Source organism: Aptenodytes patagonicus, chromosome 4 (assembly GCF_965638725.1).
Source record: "Aptenodytes patagonicus chromosome 4, bAptPat1.pri.cur, whole genome shotgun sequence".
Classification (NCBI taxonomy): Eukaryota; Metazoa; Chordata; class Aves; order Sphenisciformes; family Spheniscidae; genus Aptenodytes; species Aptenodytes patagonicus.
In genome coordinates this window covers 66,506,116-66,529,092 of record NC_134952.1, presented here as the reverse complement: position 1 = coordinate 66,529,092, position 22,977 = coordinate 66,506,116, and the positions used below count along the sequence as shown (strand labels likewise).

The 22,977-nt window shown below is 42.5% G+C and overlaps 1 protein-coding gene across 4 annotated transcripts in view; it reads right to left on the bottom strand.

Annotated features, from left to right (window-relative positions):
- The window catches only part of AFF1 (ALF transcription elongation factor 1), a 129,656-nt gene that overhangs the window by 56,401 nt on the left and 50,278 nt on the right, over positions 1-22,977 (bottom strand). For all 4 annotated transcript variants that reach the window (XM_076337036.1, XM_076337040.1, XM_076337038.1 and 1 more), the window contains 2 exons: positions 14,755-14,875; positions 13,282-14,193 (listed from right to left, as the gene is read on the bottom strand). In XM_076337036.1, the coding sequence (XP_076193151.1) occupies positions 13,282-14,193; positions 14,755-14,875 (1,033 nt within the window). The remainder of the gene's footprint in view (positions 1-13,281; positions 14,194-14,754; positions 14,876-22,977) is intronic.

The window sequence follows — 22,977 nt, the reverse complement described above, 5'->3', positions numbered from 1 at the left end:
AGGGGGCAGAGGACACTTTCCCACATATCAAGCACTTGCCGGGTCTGAAACAAACGCTAAGTCATGTCCATGGGCAGCTGCAGTTTGTTTTCCATGTGGTTGGGTATATGTAAAGGCAGCTGGGCTGACAGCAGAGCCTCTCTGGGAAATGCACCCGGGCCTTTTGCTCGGAGCAGGATGGACTGCCAAGATCATGTCTCGGACTATTTGCTACACCTGACTGCATGCAAAAAGAACACCTCAATATCTAATGACATTTAGGAACCGTTTGACCAATTGAACAATTTGGCAAGAAAATGTAACACTGCTAATGCAGTTTAGAAAGATGAATTAGTGTGTTGAAAAGCAGGAGATCAAAAAGGTAGGAATATCACCTTTTCCAACTGGGAATTAAAATATTCTGCTACTTAAAACAATTAAGCACTAAGTTATTGTCTAAGTAATAAATGCTCATCATTATGATGATGAAAACTGGCAGCTAAAGCTTGGGAGGGAGGGGGAATATTAATGATGATTCAGACAGTGACATCATTAGACACCAGTGAAAATGAAAAATGAGACCTGAAACTTCCAAGCACAGAATAACCACACAAGGAAACAAATAAGAGAAGCATAACTGACAGAAAACAGACTACGCTGAGTGGTATGCCAGGGCAAGAATACCACTACTTTCTGAATGTCATTTCAAAAATGAACATGTTGGTATAGTCAAGCTTTGGAAACGGTACAGCATGTCAGCCAGAGATGTTGAAATTCAGGATCGGTGTACCACTGGTTTAGAACCAACCATCAGCTTCAGAAGCAGCCAGTGCTGGAGACTGCAGAGGTCAGGTCCCCACGCGCAGGGCTGCGCAGAGAGCTGGAGCCCCACTCTGAGCCCAGTCCTGCCAAGGATGCCAGAGGTGTGCTCTAGCCAATATTGCTGCCCCTAAGGCAGCAGTGGTTACACGCTGCCTTCTTCGGTGAGCTCTGGCAATCTCACGCCCTGCCAGGTAACATCAGGAATCACTTCTGCAATACAGGACTATACCACCTGCCCTCTCAATTTACTCATCATCAAAACACCAGGGAAACTTTTCTCCCCTTAATACTCATGCTCATTGACAACCAGAGAGCTGACCAATACTTCAGTGTAGCAACTTCTTGCTCCAGTACCTGTACGGGGCAAGAGCACTGCAATCACAACAGAGCCCAAGAAGCAAGAGCCGTACCACCAGATTTGTCATAACATGGATCGCTGTGCTGATGCAGACGATACCTATGAAGCATCCTTAAGCTGCAAAATGCCACTTCCACTGGTGGTGCACTGGTACCCAGTAAAAATCCTATGAAGTAAGAAATAAAACACAAAGCATGTGCTAACCATTTCTCTTCACTCAAACAATGCAAAGAATCAGATCAAAGACCAGAAAGTGCTCCAAATAGCATTAGAAGAGTATTAACGTGATGCCCAATGTAGGAAGACAAATCTGTGTCTTATTCCTGAAAATACATCTCTTGAACAAGACACCAGAAGTATATTGCCACAATAATTCAGATGCTTGAAACAGGCAAATTCACTCTCTGAGGAAACAAACATCTCCAGTGGCATTCAGGACCACCAGAAGAATGAACCCCAGTCTGGCACTTAGCTATGAAGTGCTGCTTGGCCAGGGAGGAGTGCAACTATACACAGGTGTTTTAAGACTTGCCTTGTTTATATGCTCTTTCATCCTTCAATAACTAGAGAAGTTAACCTGATTTACATGAGGCAGCCTGCAATTACAAGACTCACTGAAAACAGCCCCCTCTCCCCGCCAGCCCATCATTCAGCAACCTGCTCCCAGCCAGACACGAAAGCTGGACCCAAGTCAAGGCCCCCCCGCCCGGACTTCATGGGGCTCGGCCACCTGCCCGGGTTTCACCTCCTCCCACTGAAGCCAACGCCTGACATTGCCCTGGCAGAGGCAGCTTAGTGCCGAGCCATGTCTGTGTGGTGCACTTACCTCCGTGAACATGTCTTACTGCCTTCCTACATGGCAGGGGAGATTTCCTGTTTTCATACATTCCCTTGTCAGCCCTAATCAGTGTCAATAGGTTATGGTGTCTTTTGTGCTGGCAGCGTCAGCCCTGACAGGAAAGAACTTTTAATCTCTTCCCTCGCACCGAGCCATGAGAAGCTGTGAGCGCTCCCAGGCATAACTCCCTTGGCTCCTCTCCGAAAAACGCTCTCTCAAGCACACGGTTGCTTAGCAATATTTGCCTTCCCCCTGTACGGTTCAAATTGGCAACATCTGTCCCTTTGGCACTTTCCACTTGTGCAAGAAATGGTGTGGAGAGTTTCAAAAATCTACAAACAGGTTGGCAGAGGACATTTCGCATGAGCTATTAGAGCTGCTTTGGCATTTTATTGCTGGTTTATTTCTAGCCTGGATAAAACTTGTGGCTTCTTCCAAAGGAGAGGCACACAAGGGAAAAAAGTCTTTCGCATCCAGTGGGACTCACCTATTAAATCAAATATAACAAGTAGCTTTTCCTGTTTACATAATTACACCTGCATGCTATGGCTTGGTTTAGAAAAAAAAACCCAAACAAACCAAAACACAGCACTGCCATGTAATTCTCCCCTGTCCACTGGGATTGACTTCGATTTCTCCTAAGATACTGCATGCACATCAGGTGAGAGAAAACAAGAGAAGTCAAAATCTCTTTATGTATTTAAAAATGCAAAAGCTGTATGCAATCCTGACCACATAACCAGTAGCGCTCTGTCAAACCCCTAAACTGCTTGTGTCTATGAAACTACCCCAAGGAGCAGTGATCAGGGTCAGTGCCTCTGGATGTACCCGCAATACAGCTGCTACAGCAAATGAGGGGAAAAAGAAGTGAAATTAATGTAAGAGCATAAAATGTATGAACTGCTTTCACTTTTGGGAGCCAAAAAGGGCCATGGAGAAGACTCAAGTAAGAGGATACACCTTTGGGCACTTGGTATAACAACAAGCAGCAGAGAATCCTGTAGTTAACCTTTTTCTGGCTACAATTCATTTCAGCTCACGCTTACCAGAATGCCTATGGATTACAAGAAAGGCCTTGGACCACACAGCTTTGGATATTTACATGCAAGTTATTAGGGATGTTTACTGGGAATGATGTAGCTCAGTTTCAGTCCTTATAGTGAAGTTGAGGGTTTCTTGGTTTTGGTTTTTTTAATTTTTCTTATAAATAAAATTGAGTTGATCAGAGTAAGTGCTATTACAACAAGCCTGAGTATTAAAGTCTATTATATAGACACGTGAAGAAACTATAAAAATAAGTGGTTTTGTCAAGTGATTTTAAAAAAAGAAATTAAAAACCTCCAGTCCTCCAAGAAACACATACAATCCATTCTCTTACAAAGATGCGGGTGAACACCCCTAATGTCTTCCAAGGTGCCAACCACTATGCCCGGTAAGAGGATAGTGGTGGAATCAAAGTTCAGTTTCTCCTAAGCAAATGACTCGTGTTGTGTTTAAGAGCGAGTGCCATCCCAGATCTAGGCATTTTATGCCACAATATAAACCCCAATGACAAACTCCATCCTGTTGTTAAGAGATGCTTATAACGGGAAGGCTAATCAATAGCTAGCTAACTGTATATTGTGAAAAGCTGACATATACTTTAATCTACAGAAAAATAACTTCAGGAGCTGCCACCATGTTCAACCCCCCTCACCTTGCACACTGTGCCCTTCCCACTGCCCCCTGGCTTGGTCCAGCAGGAAAGGGAGTAGGAGAGAAAACACTGGGAAAACCCAATGCAACATAAATGTTGGGAGGAGAGGAGGGAAAGAGGTGAAGGAATTGTGATTTGCAGTCTCCAACATGCTGTTTATCCTTTTTTTGCCTGTTTCATTTTACTTTAACAGAGGGTAAGATACTGCGGCTTTGAGGCTCCATTGAAGCGTGCAGTTTTCCGTAAAGGTTTCCAAAATATGCCCCAACCAACGCAGTCTGGGTTGCAGAGGACTGATGGATTAAGTGAGCCGTGTCCAGGACAGAAAAACTTTCTACTTTAAACTCCAAAGGATTTCTTAAATAAATCATAAATCATTTTTAAACAAACCTTAGACATATCTCACATTTAAACAGATATCAGGTCAGAAATAAAGCTACTCCTCAGCTTTTCATTTTAACAAGCTTATCGCCCCAGGCTAAAAAAAAAAAATTGTCGGTTATGCCTAACATCAAGTGCAACATGGATTTTCAAAAGACCGTGGGTTTGTGTTTTGGTTTTTTTATTCCTTCCAGAACTACATCTAAAATTTAAAAAAAACCCAAAAAACAACCAAAAACTTTTTATACCTCTTACAATCAAAGACCTTACAAACGCAGGATGATGGGAGTCTGGAGACCAGGCAGAGGAACAGTTGAGGCCACCACAGTCACCTCCTCCTCCTCAGAGATAAATGTCTGGCTTTACTTTTGAAACTGGCAGAGATAAGCTGTCAGTGGCTGTATTTTGTTTTGAGCTCATTAACATGCACGTCGCCTGTCACCTCTCCCTGCCTTCAGTGCTTGCTTTGAAGTTGCCTTGTTGGAAAGACTGGCTGTCATCTGCTCTTAGCCTTCTCCTCAGGCTTTCCAGATCACTTCTCTTGTTTGTTAGTCAGAATATTGGATAGTAACAATCATTATATTTGCAGTATGAAATGCCTCTTGTAACGTTTCTGCTGCTAATCACAACCTCCTTGAATTTCGTTCATGATGTGAGCCCACAAGCAAGGAACCCAAGTTCTATTTTCACTTGCTGTTTCTTCCCCACAACAATTCCCTCTTTGAGATGCCACTACATGAGTACATATTACTCTGTTCGGACAACAGTTTTGCATACCAGCAGTCACCACAGGAGACCCATATGAACAATAACCAAAGATAAGGATGACACAAAGTTTTCTTGTTTCCACACAGATTTTTAGCAGGAGTGTCAGGCAATTACTACAAACCATTACTATCCACACAAGGTTTGAAAACAACCACTTCAGCTTAACAAAACAGTTAAAACCAACCAACCAATCCCTCCCTGACATGCCACCCCAGCAGCTGGTAGTTAATTTCCTCCCTTGCAAGCTTACTGTCCCAAACGAGCTGCTTCGCAGACCAGTAACGCTGATGCAACTGCAGTGCTCCCCTGACAGGCAGGGAATGCTGTTTCCATTCCCAAACTACTTTTTTTTTTTTTTTAAATGTTTTTCTGCAGTCTACTCCCTTCATTGAATTTTGGTTTCCTTAAGTTGCTATCGAAGCACCTAAGCTTTGTCTGCAAAGGCACAGGCTGCCTCTGCATTTACAAGATTTGTGCAGTAAAGTTAATTAGTTTAAAAAAAAAAAAAAATTAGAATTAATAGTTCCCAATTCTTCTAAGCCAGTACTAGAGAAGCAGTAACATTTGTCATTCACCCAACTAAAAATTGGACTCCTTGCTGTTCAGAAGTAAATAAAGCTGGCTATAATGCAACCACCTGCAAGGTGCAGTTTGATGCTTGGCTTCAAATTCAGAATACTGTTCAGGGTCAGGTAATTCATGCTGGACTCCAGGCTGGGTCCTTCTGCCAAAATTTAACTTTCGCTAAGCAGCTCTGGCAAAGGACTTTACCATCATCACTGCGGGGGGGGGGGGGGCAGCACAGGTCTAAGTAATGACAACAATGGTTAAGCCTTCATGGTAGAAGATGGTACTTTTCTGAAAGAGCCAAAAAAATCCTTCAGAGGAAGGAAAATATCCAGCACACAACTCTCAGCATTATGGTTTTACTCCTCTTTTGAGTTCTGCCAATCAATGAAACTGAAGCAATGATATTTCTCAAGACACATGATTCCAGGTTCCCAGAAAGAGATACTACTACTTATTAGACAAAGTGCTTTAGCAGAAAAAACAAGTCAGGCCTTCAGGCACACAAGCTTTTCTGAAGGACTAACATAGAGACCACAAACTTCAAACTAAGCACACCTTGTGGACAAGCTCTGCAAGTTTGATTTGGTTTTGTTTAGCAATTATAGCACAAGGAAAGCATCCTCATATGAAACTCCTGCAAGATAGAGCAGACCCTTAAAACAACCTGTTTTCAGCTGCCTTCAAATGATGCTTCCTTTCCCAGGACTCATGGGCAGCACCAGCAAAGCCCACAAACTCCATGCTATCCCTCAAACCACAGCCACCCTAACGTAACTGCAGCCCCAGTGGCAGATGCTACCTTCCCCTCACTCTCTCTAGGGTGTAGAAACTCACACAGCTGGTGCTAGACAATCACAGCTTGAAAAAGAGTTAGGAAACCTGAGGGATCCAGCAAAACTGTCTCACTGACATTTTCCATACTCGTTCACAAGCCAACCACTCATTCCTGCTGCCCTGCATTTCAAGAATATTAACCTGACAATGTCAAGCGCTCAGGAGAAACGTGAGAATTTGTGTCATATAGACATTTTGCCATTTACTGTGTTAGACAGACGGAGCTTTACAGAGCAGCTTATAGCACTTGCTGGTTTTCCCCTCACTTCCAAACTATTTCTTCTTGCTTGATTTACCAGAGCTCACTACTAACATCGTGTTTTGAAGACAGGGTTATCAATTTCATTTTGATATCTTCTCACCGTTACTACATCTGAACACTTCTACACATGTTTATTCACTTACCTTCATAAAACTTGTATGTGTTAGTCCCCATCGTACAGATGAAGGTTTGGAAAATTACTCATACCACAACTGCAGGATATTCATTTTACTCATTAACATACAGCCATTGACACAAAATGGGTTATTACAGAAAAAAAAGTAGCTGTTTACATACACAACATTGAACAAGCACTGATTTTGTTCTGCACAGCAATGGTAAATAACAACAGAAGTGCTCTTAAGTTCTCCTTAAATTCAGCTTGCTGGCTCCTGACTTTGCAAACTGCACAGGACCACAGGTTTTCTTTCATTTTTTGTTTTGTTTTGTTTTGTTTTTTTGTCCCTCCTTTTTAAACACAGCACTCTACAGTGGCCAGTGAGAAAGGCAATGGTCTAAATGCTGTGCTGGAATCATAACTGATTCCAGTAAGGATGGCTGATCACAAGCCCTTCATAGGAAGAACAACCACCTAAAAAACCTCAACCAAAAAACTTCCCAGTGATTAATACGCTATGGCAGCTCGTTTAAGCCTGAGTTTCTCACAGCAGTCTGGACGAGACACTGACTTCTGCATCATCTGGAAAGATGCAATGCAGTTTATGGAAATTCTTGCCTGACCTTATCTATCCTGCTCTTGCTTTCTGCAGGATTCGCAAATCCCCATCTAACTACTCTTTCTCAGTCTCCCATTGCTTTGCAAAGTGATGGATTTAGCAACCGAATTTGGACAAATGTTCTGCAATGGGGCCCAGAGACACTCTATGGAGAGAATTCGGGTTTGGTGTAAGCCAAAGAGCTAACACCATCCATACCTGATGGGAGAAGCTGACGAGGACTCAACCGCCCTCTCAGAAACACTGTTTCTTGACACCCCCTCCTTCCCCTCCTCACCACACACTCCAGGCTGATGCAGGATCCCTGTTCCTTTCTTCAGACTGATACTCCCTAGTAGGGCTTCCAAGCAGCAAGAACAAACACTACCTGTTTCTGATGGCCTGATGGCTGAATGCTGCACTATGCTTTTTTTTTTTTTTTTTTAAAAACAATTCTGCTATTATTTGGTATTTTGCATAAAAGCCAAGCCTAGACCTTGGAGCCAAGTGAACAAGCAAGGATCTCAAACTTGGAAAGCCTTGCAGCTGAGAGTTGGTAGTTGAACACTGGACCTGAGTGTACCTTCTCCAAACATCAAAGAGGAAGATGAACAAGACTACTTCTAATTTATGACTTCTGCAGTCTGACACATGAACTTTGAACATCAGAGTCTGGTTAAACTGAAGTAACAATACAAGATGTCCTTTTGGCTTTCGAACCAACCACCTGCTCCTTGCCCCACATGCCCTCACCCTCCAGCTCTTCCAGAGTGCTCTTTGTTCTGGAGACTGTAAGCAAACATTAAAAATATAGTAGTATCAATTGTCATTCGTGTTTGATCTGCTTCTTTAGCAGTCACAAACCAAAAAAAAGACAAATTTACACAACACTTGTGGTGAAGCAAGGAAACCCTTACCCAATCACACAAGGCACTTCTGACTATAAACAGGGGAGCAGAGGAGACACAGAAGTAACACCTTGTTACCCCTCTTGGTGCAAAGCAGGGGGAAAAAAGAAGAGAAGACTCAAAAAAGGAATACAAAGGGGAGAGGGAAAAAAAAGCCCAATCTCCCTTCTATTCAATAAATGATAAATAAATAAATATAAGTTTGGTAGAAAGACAACAATAGTAGCTTAATGCTAAATACTCTGTATTCATTAGGTAAGATCAAATGACAGTGCTATATATATTTTTAAAGATTTTCATTTTTAAAGGACGCAGGATTAAAGCAATATATTTATTTCTAGTTTACAGGGTTCACCTGTCTCACCACTCCTGCCAGTGGAAAAGCTCAGTTGCCATGGAGAGAAGTCAGTGAAAAATTATTTATCTAGAATAGACTTTTTATTTTTGTCATCCAAACTTCTTTCTAGGTATTTAGTCATTACCATATACTATTCAACAATCATGTTTTAACTGGTGACCATTCATAAATGTTTACTGAGGTGAAAAGAGCTCAATGACAGCAATCCCACCTTGAACACAGAGATCTTTGTGTGTACCCTGTGCTTCAAGGATAATACAGCATTACCAAAAAGACAACACGTGTCTGGGCTCCTTCATTGTTTGTTGTTGTTTAGGTTTTTTAAAATTGGTTGCTTCCCTATTTGCTTCCCACTTTGTAGGTGAAAGAGGAGAGTCTGATGAGGTCTCATTACATGAGATAAAAGGAGCTACTCCCTAACAAAACTGACAGGAAAACAAAGCCAAAACCTCAGTGAGCATCAAGTGCTATACATCCCTCCAGACACTATGCCCTTAATAATGCTTGAGGATTTATAAACACTCTCTCTCAAACCAGCCTCACTGCTTCTTGGCCCTGCCGTCAAGCCAATTCCCTTTAAGACATCACAGTCTTTGTCAATGAAGTTAACACAAGGGTCTCTGTTGGTGTTGCGGCTCTCCTAAAGACATGAAAAGCGAGAATGGCTTTAAAAGAATCTTTGTTTAGGTGCTGGGGGAAGAGGTAAAACCTGGCACATTAAGAGAAGGGATACATCTAAGCGTCACGTATGCTATATTTTTAAGTCTTCTCACAATAAATTTGGAAAGATCCCTCAAAGAGATGGGGATGACGTTTGAAAGCGAAGGGGTTTTTTTGGGGAAGAGGGGAAAGAGCTGTTCAGTTTCTTTATGTGAGTCACTGCACAGTTATCCACTGTGGATTAATCCACTCTACAGTGAATCTGCTTGTCTATTCAGACTGGAAGGCTTAACTTGTCAGTGTTGCCATGAACAGAAGCTGTCAATAATGAATTCACAGCTGCAGGTGACACACGCCTTAGAAATTCAATTAGCCAAAAAACATGTGGAAGAAGAAATGGCTTTCCTAAATGATGTAAAGGGAGATCACGGGAAAAACTGTATTTGGCATGTGGTTGTTCAGTATAACCGGGACCGAACACTTTAAATAAAATTTGTAAAAACCATGCTCCCAGTTGCTGGGAGGAAGAGGGAAGAACAGCAGAGTTTCTGCTAGCCTAGACCTATTCACTGTCAGGGTCATGGGAGGGCAGGAGCCTCCCCGCAGCTCCTGTTTCACCAAAAACAAAAGGGAGGGCCAACCTTTCAGCCGAAGGACCTCCTGATTAGCCTTCACAAGATCCTTTCTTTGGGTGAATCTTTCACCTGCATGCAACATACCTCACTGGATGTTTCCTAAAAACAAACCAGCCCAGCCCTGTTCCCCGATCACCTCTCTCACACTATACATCCAGCACACAGGGAATATATCCAGGTGTGCAACCATGCTGTTTCTTCCTCTTCACTCTCCAGGCTTTAGCACTGAAAGACTGTATCATCAAATACATGTTAATCATTGAAACCGAACAGAAGTAAGTAAATATGATAATGACAAGCCTGAAACAAGCAGAAAAATGAAGTCATGGATTTTTCATTAGAGCTTACAGAGAGAGCCATTATCCAAAACGCCTATGCATAGAAAACAGTCAGAGGTCACAGCCTAAAAGATGCCTACCTCAAAAGAGGATCATTCAGCATATTCACAAAAGGTTTCATCTATCAGCTTCAAAATGGACTAAGCATATAATTAAAACCAGGGGTTTGGTTTGTGCAAAACCATTTCTTTCATTATCTTCAATTCCCTTTTTATTATGTTCTTACTCTGCCACAGATCTAATAGCACTCCCGCACCAGCATGGGTAACGCTACTCGTGCTCTGGCAGCTGTAGGATTTTTATGGACATTTGGATTCAGAGTCCTGTGCTCAATGGAAAGTGAGAAAGAAGTTTTAGTCAGCATACAGCATCATAGCTAACGCTGCTCCATCTAAAATCATGTTAAACCAGAGATACGTGAGATGACATAAAAATCACAGGGATGGGAAAAGAGATAAGATGAAAATAGAAATGGGACCAGGAGAGTTGGGAGAGAACAAGTAAGTCATTTCTGAAAAATAAGCATGCCCTCTCAAAAAAAAAAAAAAAAAAAAAAAAAAAAAAAAAAATTAAAAAACCCTACACCCAAACCCCAGGAATTGCAAAGAGTTTTAAACCCAGAAATGCCCTTTATCTTTTTGGCAATGGATAATGAAGAATGGGTAATGCAGAAGGTAAGACCCTGCACTGCTCTACTTCTCCCCCAGGAGTAAAATACCCAGTCAAGCAAATAATGAAATGCAGACCACAGTGCACTTCCTATTTGGAGGTATGATGTGCAATGTCAAACCTACTTTGAAGCAAATAAAGTCTCTCAGCATGCAAGTATTTTCACAACTTCTCAATAATGTCATTTTGCCAGTTTCCTCTCATTTTCTACAAGAAATTGCCTACAGCCATCTGCAGCTGATCAACACCCTTTTCCATGAAAAGCAGACCACATCCACACTCTCCCTTTTTATTACCAAGGCAAAATACAATTTGAAAACTATCTCCGTTGCTCTCCTTGCCCAGCTGCCTTAGGTCAGCACTGTGGGATCCTACATCCCACAGGGCATAGCAATATTCTCAGCGCTAAAGGATGAGCGTGGTAAAACTGCCAAACGTACCTGGGAACCAAGTGCCTTTGAAGTCACGGGAGGCTGAGCCACAAGGCAGGCAGAATCAGGGTGCTGGTCCCTTAGAAAAGCTGAAACAATGGGCTTCAAAGGGCACAACGAAAAAGAGCGTGCATTTGCTGAACAACACATGTACAACAACACTGCTCCTCTCCCAGTGCTTTACCAGTGTGAGCTTCAAGCTGCTTTAGCCTACAGCACACGTCTGAGAAATCCAAGGCTTCTGCCTCCATCACACATGACAAATCAGATAGGTGGTCTTGGGGTCAGCAAAAACAGATGGAGTACAACAAGGAATCTTGCTGTATCAAAATAATTATAAAGGAAAGAACCACTTCTTAACCACCTGGTTAAGAAGCAATTATAATTCCAGCTATCCCCTTCCCCTAAAGTTTCCTAATAGTCTCCTAAACAACATACCTGCTCCTTGTGAAGCCACTGGACTTCACAGCAGGGCCCAAACTTAGGTGAGAGATGCTTTCTGAAATCTTCAGAAAAGCCTTCCCAACCACTCTGACCGATGCCCTTTCCTTTTTCTCTCAAGTGAAAGCTAGAACAGACTAACCTAACCCAGCTCAACTGCACCAGTCTCTACCACACACTGCATATGATCTCTAACCAACTCAAGATGCAGGGAGAACTATACAAAAAAAATCCATATTCTTAGAAGTTTTCTTCCCTCTGGCAAGAGGGCCACTTAAGTAGTACAACAGCAACAGCGTTATGTTCTGAATTGCACCTGCTAATCTGCAATACCCTGCACTCAACATTGCTGCAACCAATTGAAATGTTTCAACCTGGAAAAGAGCAATCCATGAAAATGACCAAAAGAGCAGAATGAAAGACGAAAGAGCGCCTGAAGACAGAAATCTAACTGCAGATTGAAACTGGAGATTCTAACTGAACATTGAATCTAAGCCCCAAAACATTAAATGGGGGGCAAATGAAGAAGCTAGTGTTTCGCTCTCAAGAAAATAATATATAGTTGGAAGAAGCTGTTCTCAGATGAGCAGGAATAACCAAAGGTTTACATGCAACACATTTTGGTCTTTGGCCCAACTGCCACCTCTTCACTGCAACAACTGCAGCTTCCCATCCCACGCCTTTTGCAACATCCCTCTCAGTCCCTGACAGAGAAAGGACAAGTGTAGTGACTAGAACGAAGGTATGCTCGAGCTTGCTGCCCAGGCTGCCTTCTGCTGATAAGAACAAACACATACCAGAGTTCTGCTCATCTTGTTCATAGTTGGGACAAGAAAGAGGGTATCTTTTTTGCTCGAATGCAAAATTTTACAGAACTTTTAGGATCTTGCTTATCACTGAGAATTCCACCTCTGCACTAAATTTATTTAAACCTTCAGAACTTGCTCAAAAGGCATTTGATGAAGCAGGAGACAGAATGGTGTCGTGCTTCCCGAGGACGCCAGGCTAAATCCATCTGGCAGAAATCTACAGGATGTTTTTTGTTCATATTAATACTTTCCTGAGGGTCTACAGAGAGACCTTACAAACTTACTTAGGAGAACACCCTGTGGTGTTCACAGTCACTTATCACAAAGCCCCAAAACCTTCAACCTACCAGGTGACCACAAAGCTCACTGCACAGTCAGCTGTCCCAATATTCAGTGAGGATTTGGGGCCTCTACCCACCAGCACTCAGACTGAGTACTGACACTCCACATGTACTAACTGCGGGTGCATCACCACTTGACCTTCTCAGCATATCATTTCCCCCTTCTCCTTTTCAACAATCTTTACAGGCAAAACAAAAATCATAGCAACAGAAGCAGTCTCTCTAACCATAAAAGCTGCTGCAGCCTCACTGAGAAAACCACAGAATCATGGCAAGCGTTGCATTTTTACCATCCAAACAGATATCTCACCCAGGTCAGCAAAAGCCAACCTCAAAATGCACCTTCTAAACACGATAACGCGTGCACAGCCATCATTGCTTCCGATAGTCTCTGCCCTTCGATGACCTGTTCTCCCACAGCTGAACTTACCCTGCTGGCAACAGAGTCCCCCAACAATTGCACTCACCTCTATGGGCTCAGAAGGGATTTCCAATTTGGATAGTTTGGCTTTGGCGTTTGCCTTCAAATCTGATATTTTTTCATAGGGTTCTCCGTGGTATTCCTCCAGGAGAGGTTTGAGCTCCGGTGATTCAACTGGTGCCTGATCTTGGCCATCCATTGGTCTGACATAGGCGGTTGGTTTCTGCTGCATTGCACTGGTTTTTGATGGCAAAGGTGGGGGGAAAGTCTGAGAGGAAGGCTGAGTGGTGCTGGTCAGGTTAACGGCTGAGCTGTCCCGACTTTCCTTCTCCTGTGATCCTGTCACTAGGTCCTGAGATGATTTTGTCTGACTGTAGGTCGGCCCATGACTTTTGCTGCTGTTCTGTGACCTGGAATTGCTATGCTGGCTGGAATGTAGAGGTGACAGGGGTGCCACTGGAGAAGACAAAGATGACAGCAATGGAGAAAGCGCCAAAAGGGAGGCCTGCAGTTCATTAGCATGACCTTCACCAACCGCACGCCTGTCATTTCTCTTGTGGTGAAAACCTGCGTGACTTTCCTGTCCACCACGATTGTGTTCTTGACCTTGGCTCTGACCGTTGGATAAGCTGTGACTCTTGGCGTGCAAACCTGAAGCTGGTTCTGTTCTTGGTTGTGCCTTTTGGTAGTGAATGGAGTGGCTTGGAGGGGGAGGAGCTACAACCGTAGGTCCCATGGGTGGATGGTGGGTTGTGCGGTGGAATGAAGATGGTAACGTATGGCTGGTCTTTTCAGGGAAGTATGGGCGATCAGGCTTTCCTTGTGGGATCAGAGGAGCAACGCTTTTTGGAATCCCGATGAGATTCTGATGGGATTTGTTGCTGATGAGCTCCTTGACCTCCTCATAATTGCCCAGCATATTCTGAATTCGGCTTGACAACTCATCTTCTTTATTCGTCTGCAACAGAAGAACAGAGAGGGGGAAATTTAAAAAACACGGACCCCCCACCCCAAGAGATCCAGCTCAAGAAGAGACATTCTTCAGGATCTTATTTTAATCACCGTACATCACCATGAGTGAAGTTACGCAAGCTCATCTTGTTCCTGCATGCAGTCTCTCCAAAGCAAGTGGGACTGCTCTAGTCAGTCTTAGTTCTTCTGAGCCAAGATTGCAGGTATGCCTGCAGTCTTCAGGAACACTAACATCAGACCAGTTTGTTTCAACCACAGCTGCAGACAAACAGGCAGCCAAGCTGCTCTTGAGTACTCTCCCTCAAACTCCCAGAATACAGGAGGCCCCCAAATGAATCTGCCCAACCCAAAGTCCATATTGTGCTGGCACCATCTACAGAGCTGTAAGCACATACTCTGATGAATTTAAGTTAAGCAGATGGGAAGATGCTGTGTTTGCACGTATCATGCTCAAGTCTACTATACCGTATGCAGAGGCCACAGCTCTCCTCTTCCACCCCAACCCTCTTTCCTCCTCTCCCCCCACCACGCGCCCCCCTACCATTACCTTGTAGGGTTCTGCAAAGAGGGGAGTCTTCTCAGGGAACTTGTCTTTCGCCTGCAGAGCCTCCTGATTCCGCCTCTCTTTCTCTCGAATACGCAGCAAGTTTCTGTCCTCGTTATACAAGCTTTAGGAAAGAGAGAAAGAAAGGATGGTTAACACTTTACACCAGTGTTATCAACAAGTATCTACTTTGTGCAGAAACTGTGGTTTTCAGACAACGGTATACATCCAGCATGAAAGTAATTTTGAAATCCACAGGGTGGTTACAGCTGACAAATCAGTTATGTCAAGTATTTGCTGTACCACATAGTAATGTAACACACAAGGTACAACATGCATCCTTCTCAGTGATTTCTACTCCTGATACCATACATCAAGAAGGGTGGGAAGGGAAATACTATCCATCCATTTAATTGTGAAACACAAATTGAGGAGTCAACGTGGGTGATAAGTGCATGAGCTGCCAAATCCAGTTGCAATGATCAATGTGAAAACTACCATTCTTGTTCTCCTCCAGACTTTCACCCCAACTCTTCACCTGAGAGTAAAAAAGCATCCACTACTGTGAAGGTGTTGCCACTTTCAGAGATTGAACTTTGCCTACTTTATAAACAAGCTTGAAAACTTACTCTCTACTTTAAATGGACATTTGGAAAGCTGCTTACCTGGCAAACCACAGCTGCATTTAAAGCAATCACATAAATGTATTTAAAGAGAAGGTCTCAGAAATTTGGAAAACACCAGGTCGAATGCCCCGATTCCTCCTCAACCACATATGCATGCACTCAATTCCACCAGCCCCACATCAAAACAGCAATAAAGCTGTGTCACATGCACAGCAGGATGACTTCATGGAAAACCAGATCCTTTAAACTACACCTCCTCTGTGAAATACTACTGCAAAATAAGGGAATCTATTGCTCTAATTTTTATGGACATTTGGGAAGAAAAAGCATGCAGGCATAGTATGTGGATGCAGGTATTTCTCTCCTCTCCTATTTCTACTCTACTGCACAATCTACTGCATACATACAATTCCTATATTCTTCTTAGTACACTCAACTTCAAGTGTCCCAGTTTGGAAGGGAAGAGCCTTGTCTTCCCCACCAGTGACATTTTCTCAAATACCACACACATAATCATCTACTGAAAGTTTCATCATCCCTAAAGGAGAGGTAGAGGACTGGCTTTGCTGTAACAGTTAACCAAGAGGTCTGACTACTGCAGAGGGGGTTTCCTGACTCAACGTGAGCTCTGGAAAACGATGCTGTCTGATGGCAAATTTCCATATATGGAACTGCAACAAGGATGTACTTGTGCCACTAAGACAGAAAAACATATTCAGGGGTTAGATTGTGCACATTTAAAATAGTTTCCAACTTTGTTAGTGCTGAACTGTTTCCAAACATAGCAAAACAGAAGTTTCCAGCAAGCTCTATGTACTCTACTTCTGCAAATGATGCAAACAATTTAAAAAAAAAACAAACCACAAAAAAACCCCACAAATCACTGATTCAGTAAATATACACAATCCTTCTGTTACAAACAATATATACTGGAAGCATTTCCTCTGTGCATCTAATGTCATTTTGCTTGTGAGCAATTTCATATCTATAATCGGTTAGTTGGTCAGTTGCTCTGTGTGTGCCAGGAAAGCTTTGTGCAGCCAGATATGGGACATACCAACTGCAGAAGACAAAAAATTAGGAGGAATTATAAGGCAAACTAGAAGTAATCTTGGCTACATCTACTACTTGAAATTGTATGCGTGCAAATGATTTTTTTAAGTGAATGCATTTCAAGTTGACAGCATTTTTTAAACATATCTGTTCAAGTTATCTGGAAAATTTTTACTGAATGAAACACCATTTTCCAAACATTCCAGGAAGTAAAAAATGATTCTGTAAATATCCTTTATATAAACTTCAAAAAAATTCCCTTAACAGCAAGCATGAAAAAAACACAAAAGATGTTTTTAACAGCTAAGATGCTGGCTTTTAGCATGAAGGAGACCTCTGAAACCTCCTCTTCACCAATCTGTGACACCACGGCCCAGTGTCAGGAACACGGATGCCAACTGTAGAACAAACTTTTTTAATGGGCACGATTTAATCTGGATCAATCAGCTCCCCTTCCCACACCGGTCCCCAGTCCATTTCCCCCATGGCTGCACAAGCACTCAAGCCAACACAGTGGGGAAGGTAAAGGAACAAAACTACTGCCCTTGGTGGCAGTCCTCACTTCTTGCCATTTCCCAGTCTCTTCGCCCTGCAGTCAATATCTTCCCTTAACAAATTATACAACTGTCTTGCAAGGAGCTCTTCTGCAGTGTTCGGACTAATCAAGACTCTTACTGCAACCAGGTGCTCAGCTCCAGCTCTCCCCCACCCACCTCGACTTCTCCCTTTTGAAGCTACCACCAAGTATGTTTTTGAGCCTAAGGATAGTATTCAGTGCAACATTGAAGGTACAAAAGGACAATTTTAAGTTAGTTTTAACTCCTCCTTGAGCATCAGCTGTTTTCCCAGTCATGTTTTTCCCTGACAGTTCTTCAGCCATAATTATCATCATTCGATAGACAGAGGGACATACAGGAAATTAAAAGACACAAAGGGGATCTACTTTTTACAAGTGTGACAACTGTGTTAAAGAGAGAAAAGCTCTTTCTCCCACTTTGTGTCTTTTGACACATGTACACATTTTGGTCTGCACAACGCTGCTGACATCTCAGCCCACCCTGTTACTATTTCTGTCTTGATCCACACCATGAATGCCAAGCACTCAGACCCACACAGATTTTTTTAATACAGCTGCAACATCAAATATTCATACTTGTTTTTGTTTGTTTTCTCCCTAGTACTTATTAAATTACTCATGGTGTTGTCTAGAGTACACAGCTCACACAGATATTGTGCTAGCTTTTCCCAAAATAGATTTTGCTACGGCAATTCACAGATTGTTGTGGCACACTTCAGATCCAGGCCTCCCGAAGACAAGCTGTTGAGCTGAAGCCCAAGATGATAAGAAATGAAAGCAGTTTAAAATGCTCATCTAAACAATACATAAGGACAAAAGCCACAGCCAATCCATCTCTTTTCAAAACAGATTGTTTTAAAATGAGCCAATCTCATTTTATCTTCCCAGGTAAGAGATTGATTGTCTCTTTCAGAGGGGACAGAGAAAGACATAAATGCCACAAGGTTGAACACAAGTCTCTTGGGGAACACTGCCAAGACTAGAAGACTAATTTCTCTTCTAAAAGACCCATTCCCAACCTCCCTAACAACCTCAGTTACCTTTCAAAAACTCTAACGTCACTATTAGAGCATACCACATCACTTTATAATCTGTATTATTATTTAGTAAGGCACATGCAACAGTATTTGAATACTTGAAATCTTTCAAGGTGCACTACTGTAGTAGTGGCCATTCCTATAAAGCACAGAGGACTGAGTAACAGCCTCCACACGCTACTAGAGTCAAGCATCCTATCTTGCAATGACTTCACTATCCCCTCCTCGTCTAGCTTTCAGCAGTAATCTAAAATTTGCTCCCCTGATCAACTTCTTCACATAAGATTTATTAGCAAGGAGATAATGTAGATCAACTTTCTTAAACAAACAAAAAATACATGCAATACTTTAGATGGATCCAGTTAAGCTGGGTATCATTTCCACATGCCAGATGGCTGACGTGGGGAGTCAGTGGAGATCCACATGTTTGCCTCTGTTCTCCCTTTGTATGATAAACCTATACAGAACATGACTTGGTATTAACAGGTTTTTTTTTCTATTGTTGCTGGGTAAAAAAGGCAGGAGCCGTAAACTGTTCAGATTACTATTCTTGCAGGAAAATACAAAACAGCATGCCACTATCAGCAGTAAACCAAGACTGAAAAGCATTAGTGATGATCCACAAATATCAGCATAGCTATGTGTGTATCTCCCTGGCTGGAAGAGCACTGAGAGGTTGAATCACTCCACAGCGAGACTGTGCTGCGAAACAAACAAGTGGAAATTCTGACCGAGAGGTTTTGTGTTTTGTTTGGTTGTTTCAACTCACAGAGCAGGAGGGTGAGCCAAAGCCCACTGAAATAGGCAAAAAAATTCTTATCAGTTTCAATGGACTTTGTGTTGGGCAATGAGAGTGCATTCTTCAGTCATGCAAAACAGGCCTGACCTTGGGCACACATGAGCAAACCTCCAGCAAAATGAACGGAAGTCATCATTTGGACACTATACATCAGCTCACAAGGTTCAGCTTCTGCACCTTTCAAAAAAAAAAAAAACCAAAACCAAACACCCCAAACAAAAACCCACAAAAAAACCCCACAAAAACCACCAACCAACCAAACCAAAAAAACCCACAACCCCCAAAAAAACCAAACCACCCTCAAATATTAAAAGTTTACTTGAGTTCATAAATGTTAATCATAAACCAAAGCATTAGCACAATATTACAACTCATATATTTCATTGTCTTTACCACAAACTCTCTTAACCATAACATCAAGTCTTAATTATTAAGACAAAACAGAACATGTATGTGCACATACATGCATGAGCAAAAATTTACTGGAAAGGAGGCAAGCAGAACATCAGTCTGACATGTTGGAAGAACTGGGGAAAACCTCGTGCGCTATTTTTATTTGTTCTCCCAGGATAAAATCTGCTGTCAGCGCTGGCCAATGAGGGTTCTTGTTTTACATTATGCCTTGCTGTAAACATCTCACTAGATCTCAACTTAGAGCAAGAGAAGCCCATAACTTGCAAGTAGTTTAAAAACTAACAGCAGCAATAGAAAAGTAAATAAAAAAAGAAAACCCAAGCCACATATTATGACCCTACAAATTGTTTTCTACTAAAACACTGTACTACGTCCATGTGGATTACGGATATCCTTCTATTTCTAGGCTGGCGAGCATCCAAATTCAGAGCAATCAAGCTGTTTTGCTCAGAGGTTCTGATTGCATTAAAACAAAAGGAAAACCCTAAACAGCTGTAACTTATGTCTCTTGCAACAATAATATTTACAATGAGAAGTAGCTACCTTTCCTATATGTATCCCAACACTGAACATAAAACATCTTACATGCTGCTTGCTGCAAAAACAGCAGCTGTAATACCTTCTAAAGGCCTTTTCTTTCCCTGAACCTTCCTTGACCCCAAGCGCTCTTCCCAGCAATAAATTCTTTTTAAAGAGTGTGTGAAGAGAAAGAGAGGAGGGATGGAGGGGAGGGGAAGGGACACCGCCTTTTTGCCATAATGCCAGTTCCTGCAGGTTTAAAAGAAGACAAATGTGCCTGCTCCAGGACAGCCCGGTGGACCTGGGTGCTCTCACACATACAGAACTACCAGGCACTGCTCAGCAAGGTTAGTTATGTATTGTTACTATGGCAGACCTCTTCGTGCTGTCATGGTGACTAGTGGCCCAGGCTGCTGTCCATGCACAGCTGACTACGCGTTCAGCCAGGCAAGGGGTCATTCCCCTCAGTTTTGCTGTTCAGGATTGCCATCCACCCTCTGTCTCCCTTTCTGAAACAGATCAAACCAATTTTCATTCCAAGTTTTCCTCCAACTTCAGTGCGCAGAAGGAGGTACAGTTTTAAAAGCAGAAGGATAAGGGAATAAACACTGAGTAGCTACTTATTTGGTCATGCAGTTAAGAGCACCAGCCATCCCTTCTCTAAGTTACAACAGCTAAAACTCATTTTAATTCATATACTTTATCATGTAGGTGTCAACTTTCCGTGCACACTGCCTCATCTCATACTGAGGGGCTTTTATTTCAAAACAAGTAAATTGTATTGCACTAGATGACATTCTTAATTCAGAGCAGAAGCATCTGCTGTCTACTGAAATGCCCACTTTTTTAATATAAGCCTGTAGTTATCCTAGTCCCAACATCTGGGGAGACACTGTTTCTGTCCACCATTAACCTAGCCATTTAGGGTATTTGTCAATATCCTCTTTAAAGCTTTTGAAAACCTGGGCTATGCTGTAACTCATAACACGGCACAGTTTCCCCAAAGTCAGTGTTAGGAAGCCAGGCAGAAAGCATCGGAGAACTACAGTCAGCCAGGCCCTGCGTGGACCCGTGCCAAGAGGAGAGGAGGTCTCCATGGCCTGCCAGGCGCCATCAGAGGAAACCTGTGCAGCAAAGCTGCCTGCCAGGCTCCAGCAAGCTGTCCCCTGCGCATGCACAGACAGAACCCTAACCTCGCTATTGCCAAAGCTGCAGGGTGAACCCCAGCTCCTGTTCTTCAGGAACCTCTCCAGATCAGCAGCTTTGATATTTAGAGTTTCCTACAATGGGAACTCAAAAACCCTCAAAACCAAAACCACCCCCAAACTCTTCCTTACTGATCTGTGGAAATGCTTTGGGAAACTGGACCTCCAGGCTTAGCGCCAACATGCCAAGCACATGGGAGCCTGGGAGCTGGGGGACTCCATGGTCCCACCCCATCAATTTTCAGGGGGAAAACAGTTCAAAATTTGAGAGAAAAATAGTGCTGTACTCTCTGCAGCTGGGCTACACTTGACATGTCACCAGGAAAAGCCAAATACCCTATATGTTCAAACAGGCAGATGAGACTGAATGTCTGCCCTGAAATATTAGTTCAGTCTTGATCATCTTCAAACATGCTTCACAAGAAGTAAACACATGCACAAATCCCCCCCCCAAAAAAAAAACCCAAATCATGCTTTGCTACACACTGAAACAGTAAAATACTGCTAGGGTCAAAGCAGCCCATGCTGGAGAAGGTAGTCCACTGGCTCTGGTAATAAGAGATTTAGTTCAGAAAGTTCAGCAAAGCATACACCCTGATCCATGACATCATTCAGGCTTGGGTCTGTAACAGAAACCGTGAAAATACCAACATGCTCTGAAGCCACTCTCAGTGACATGACAATCCTTACTACAGAGTTTCAAATGCTGGTATGTGACAATCCAGCCCATGACAACATTTTAAAAAAATAGACTGGTGCAGGAAGAAATTCTGCCTCTCCTCCTGTCCTGTGTGTTCTCCAAATGATAAGGAAATGAAAATAAAAATAAAAATCTGCTTTAGTTTTAATTGTAGTAAGATCTGTTGCTGGCTCCCAAAAGTAATTATTCTAGCAGCAGGGAACGGGGTGGAGAAAGGCTAAAAAGCAAACACACAAATGACACTCACTTCTTTCTGAACGTGCAGAACCTCTTCCTCCGAAATATTAAGAGAGAACATTTCCTTTTAGTACAACTGCAGGAAATCACAAATTTATTGAAGCTGTTTTGACATTCAAATGGACTCTTTTTTATCATGAGAAGCTGCTGATCAACATTTCTCAAGATTGAGAGACATATTCTTGTTTAATTTCAAGGCAAGACACATCGCCCTCACCAAAGATTAAACAGAAATCACACAGATGCAATGTTAACAGCCTTGCTGCAGCACCTAGGCTCTGCTGCTCTAAAAGTCTCCACAGAAGAATTGCCATCAATTTATACAGCCAGGATCAGATCTACAAAGATTAAATATGCAGTTTCACTCATCAGCTTGAAAAGACATGCAGATAAACGCATGGCACAGAAAGTTACCGAGCATCACAGATGTGCTCAGCTCTCACACTGTATCACCTAAGCAGCTTGCCTGACAGTGACTGTAAGACAAGCAGATGAAAGGACGACATTAAAATTAATACCAAACAGCATCAAAAATGCATCATCCCAACCTTTGCTTCCTTTCCTTTATGGAAACGTCGTCAAGTTGTGACTTGCTGGATATTTTTAAGTTCTGTTTCACATCAAACACTATTTCACAGAACATACACAGTTTGAACAGAAACAAATGATAAGAGGAAAACATATGGCAGAAGCACAACAGATGGTACAGTTAGTCAATTATTTTCTGCATCATCATCAACCAGCTTTGGTATATGCTTTCCAAAAATACATATCTTCACACTGGAGAAATAAGAGTCGGAATTTGTTTTTCAAGTTTTTGCTTCCTCTAGCTCCTTCAACTCATCAAGTCTATCCAGCCTTGTTTAGTGACTGTAAAATAGCAGCTTTAGACTGCTGAGCAAGAGATCAAGGCCTCACAGCCCATCCGTACTTCCACAATGATTGTAAGAAACCTCCTGGCAAATATTTTTGAACAAAAATAATGTTGCAAGAAAATCCAGTACTGCTGCAAGCCTTCCTTCAAACCATATGGAAAAATGATGCTGAATACACCTCTTC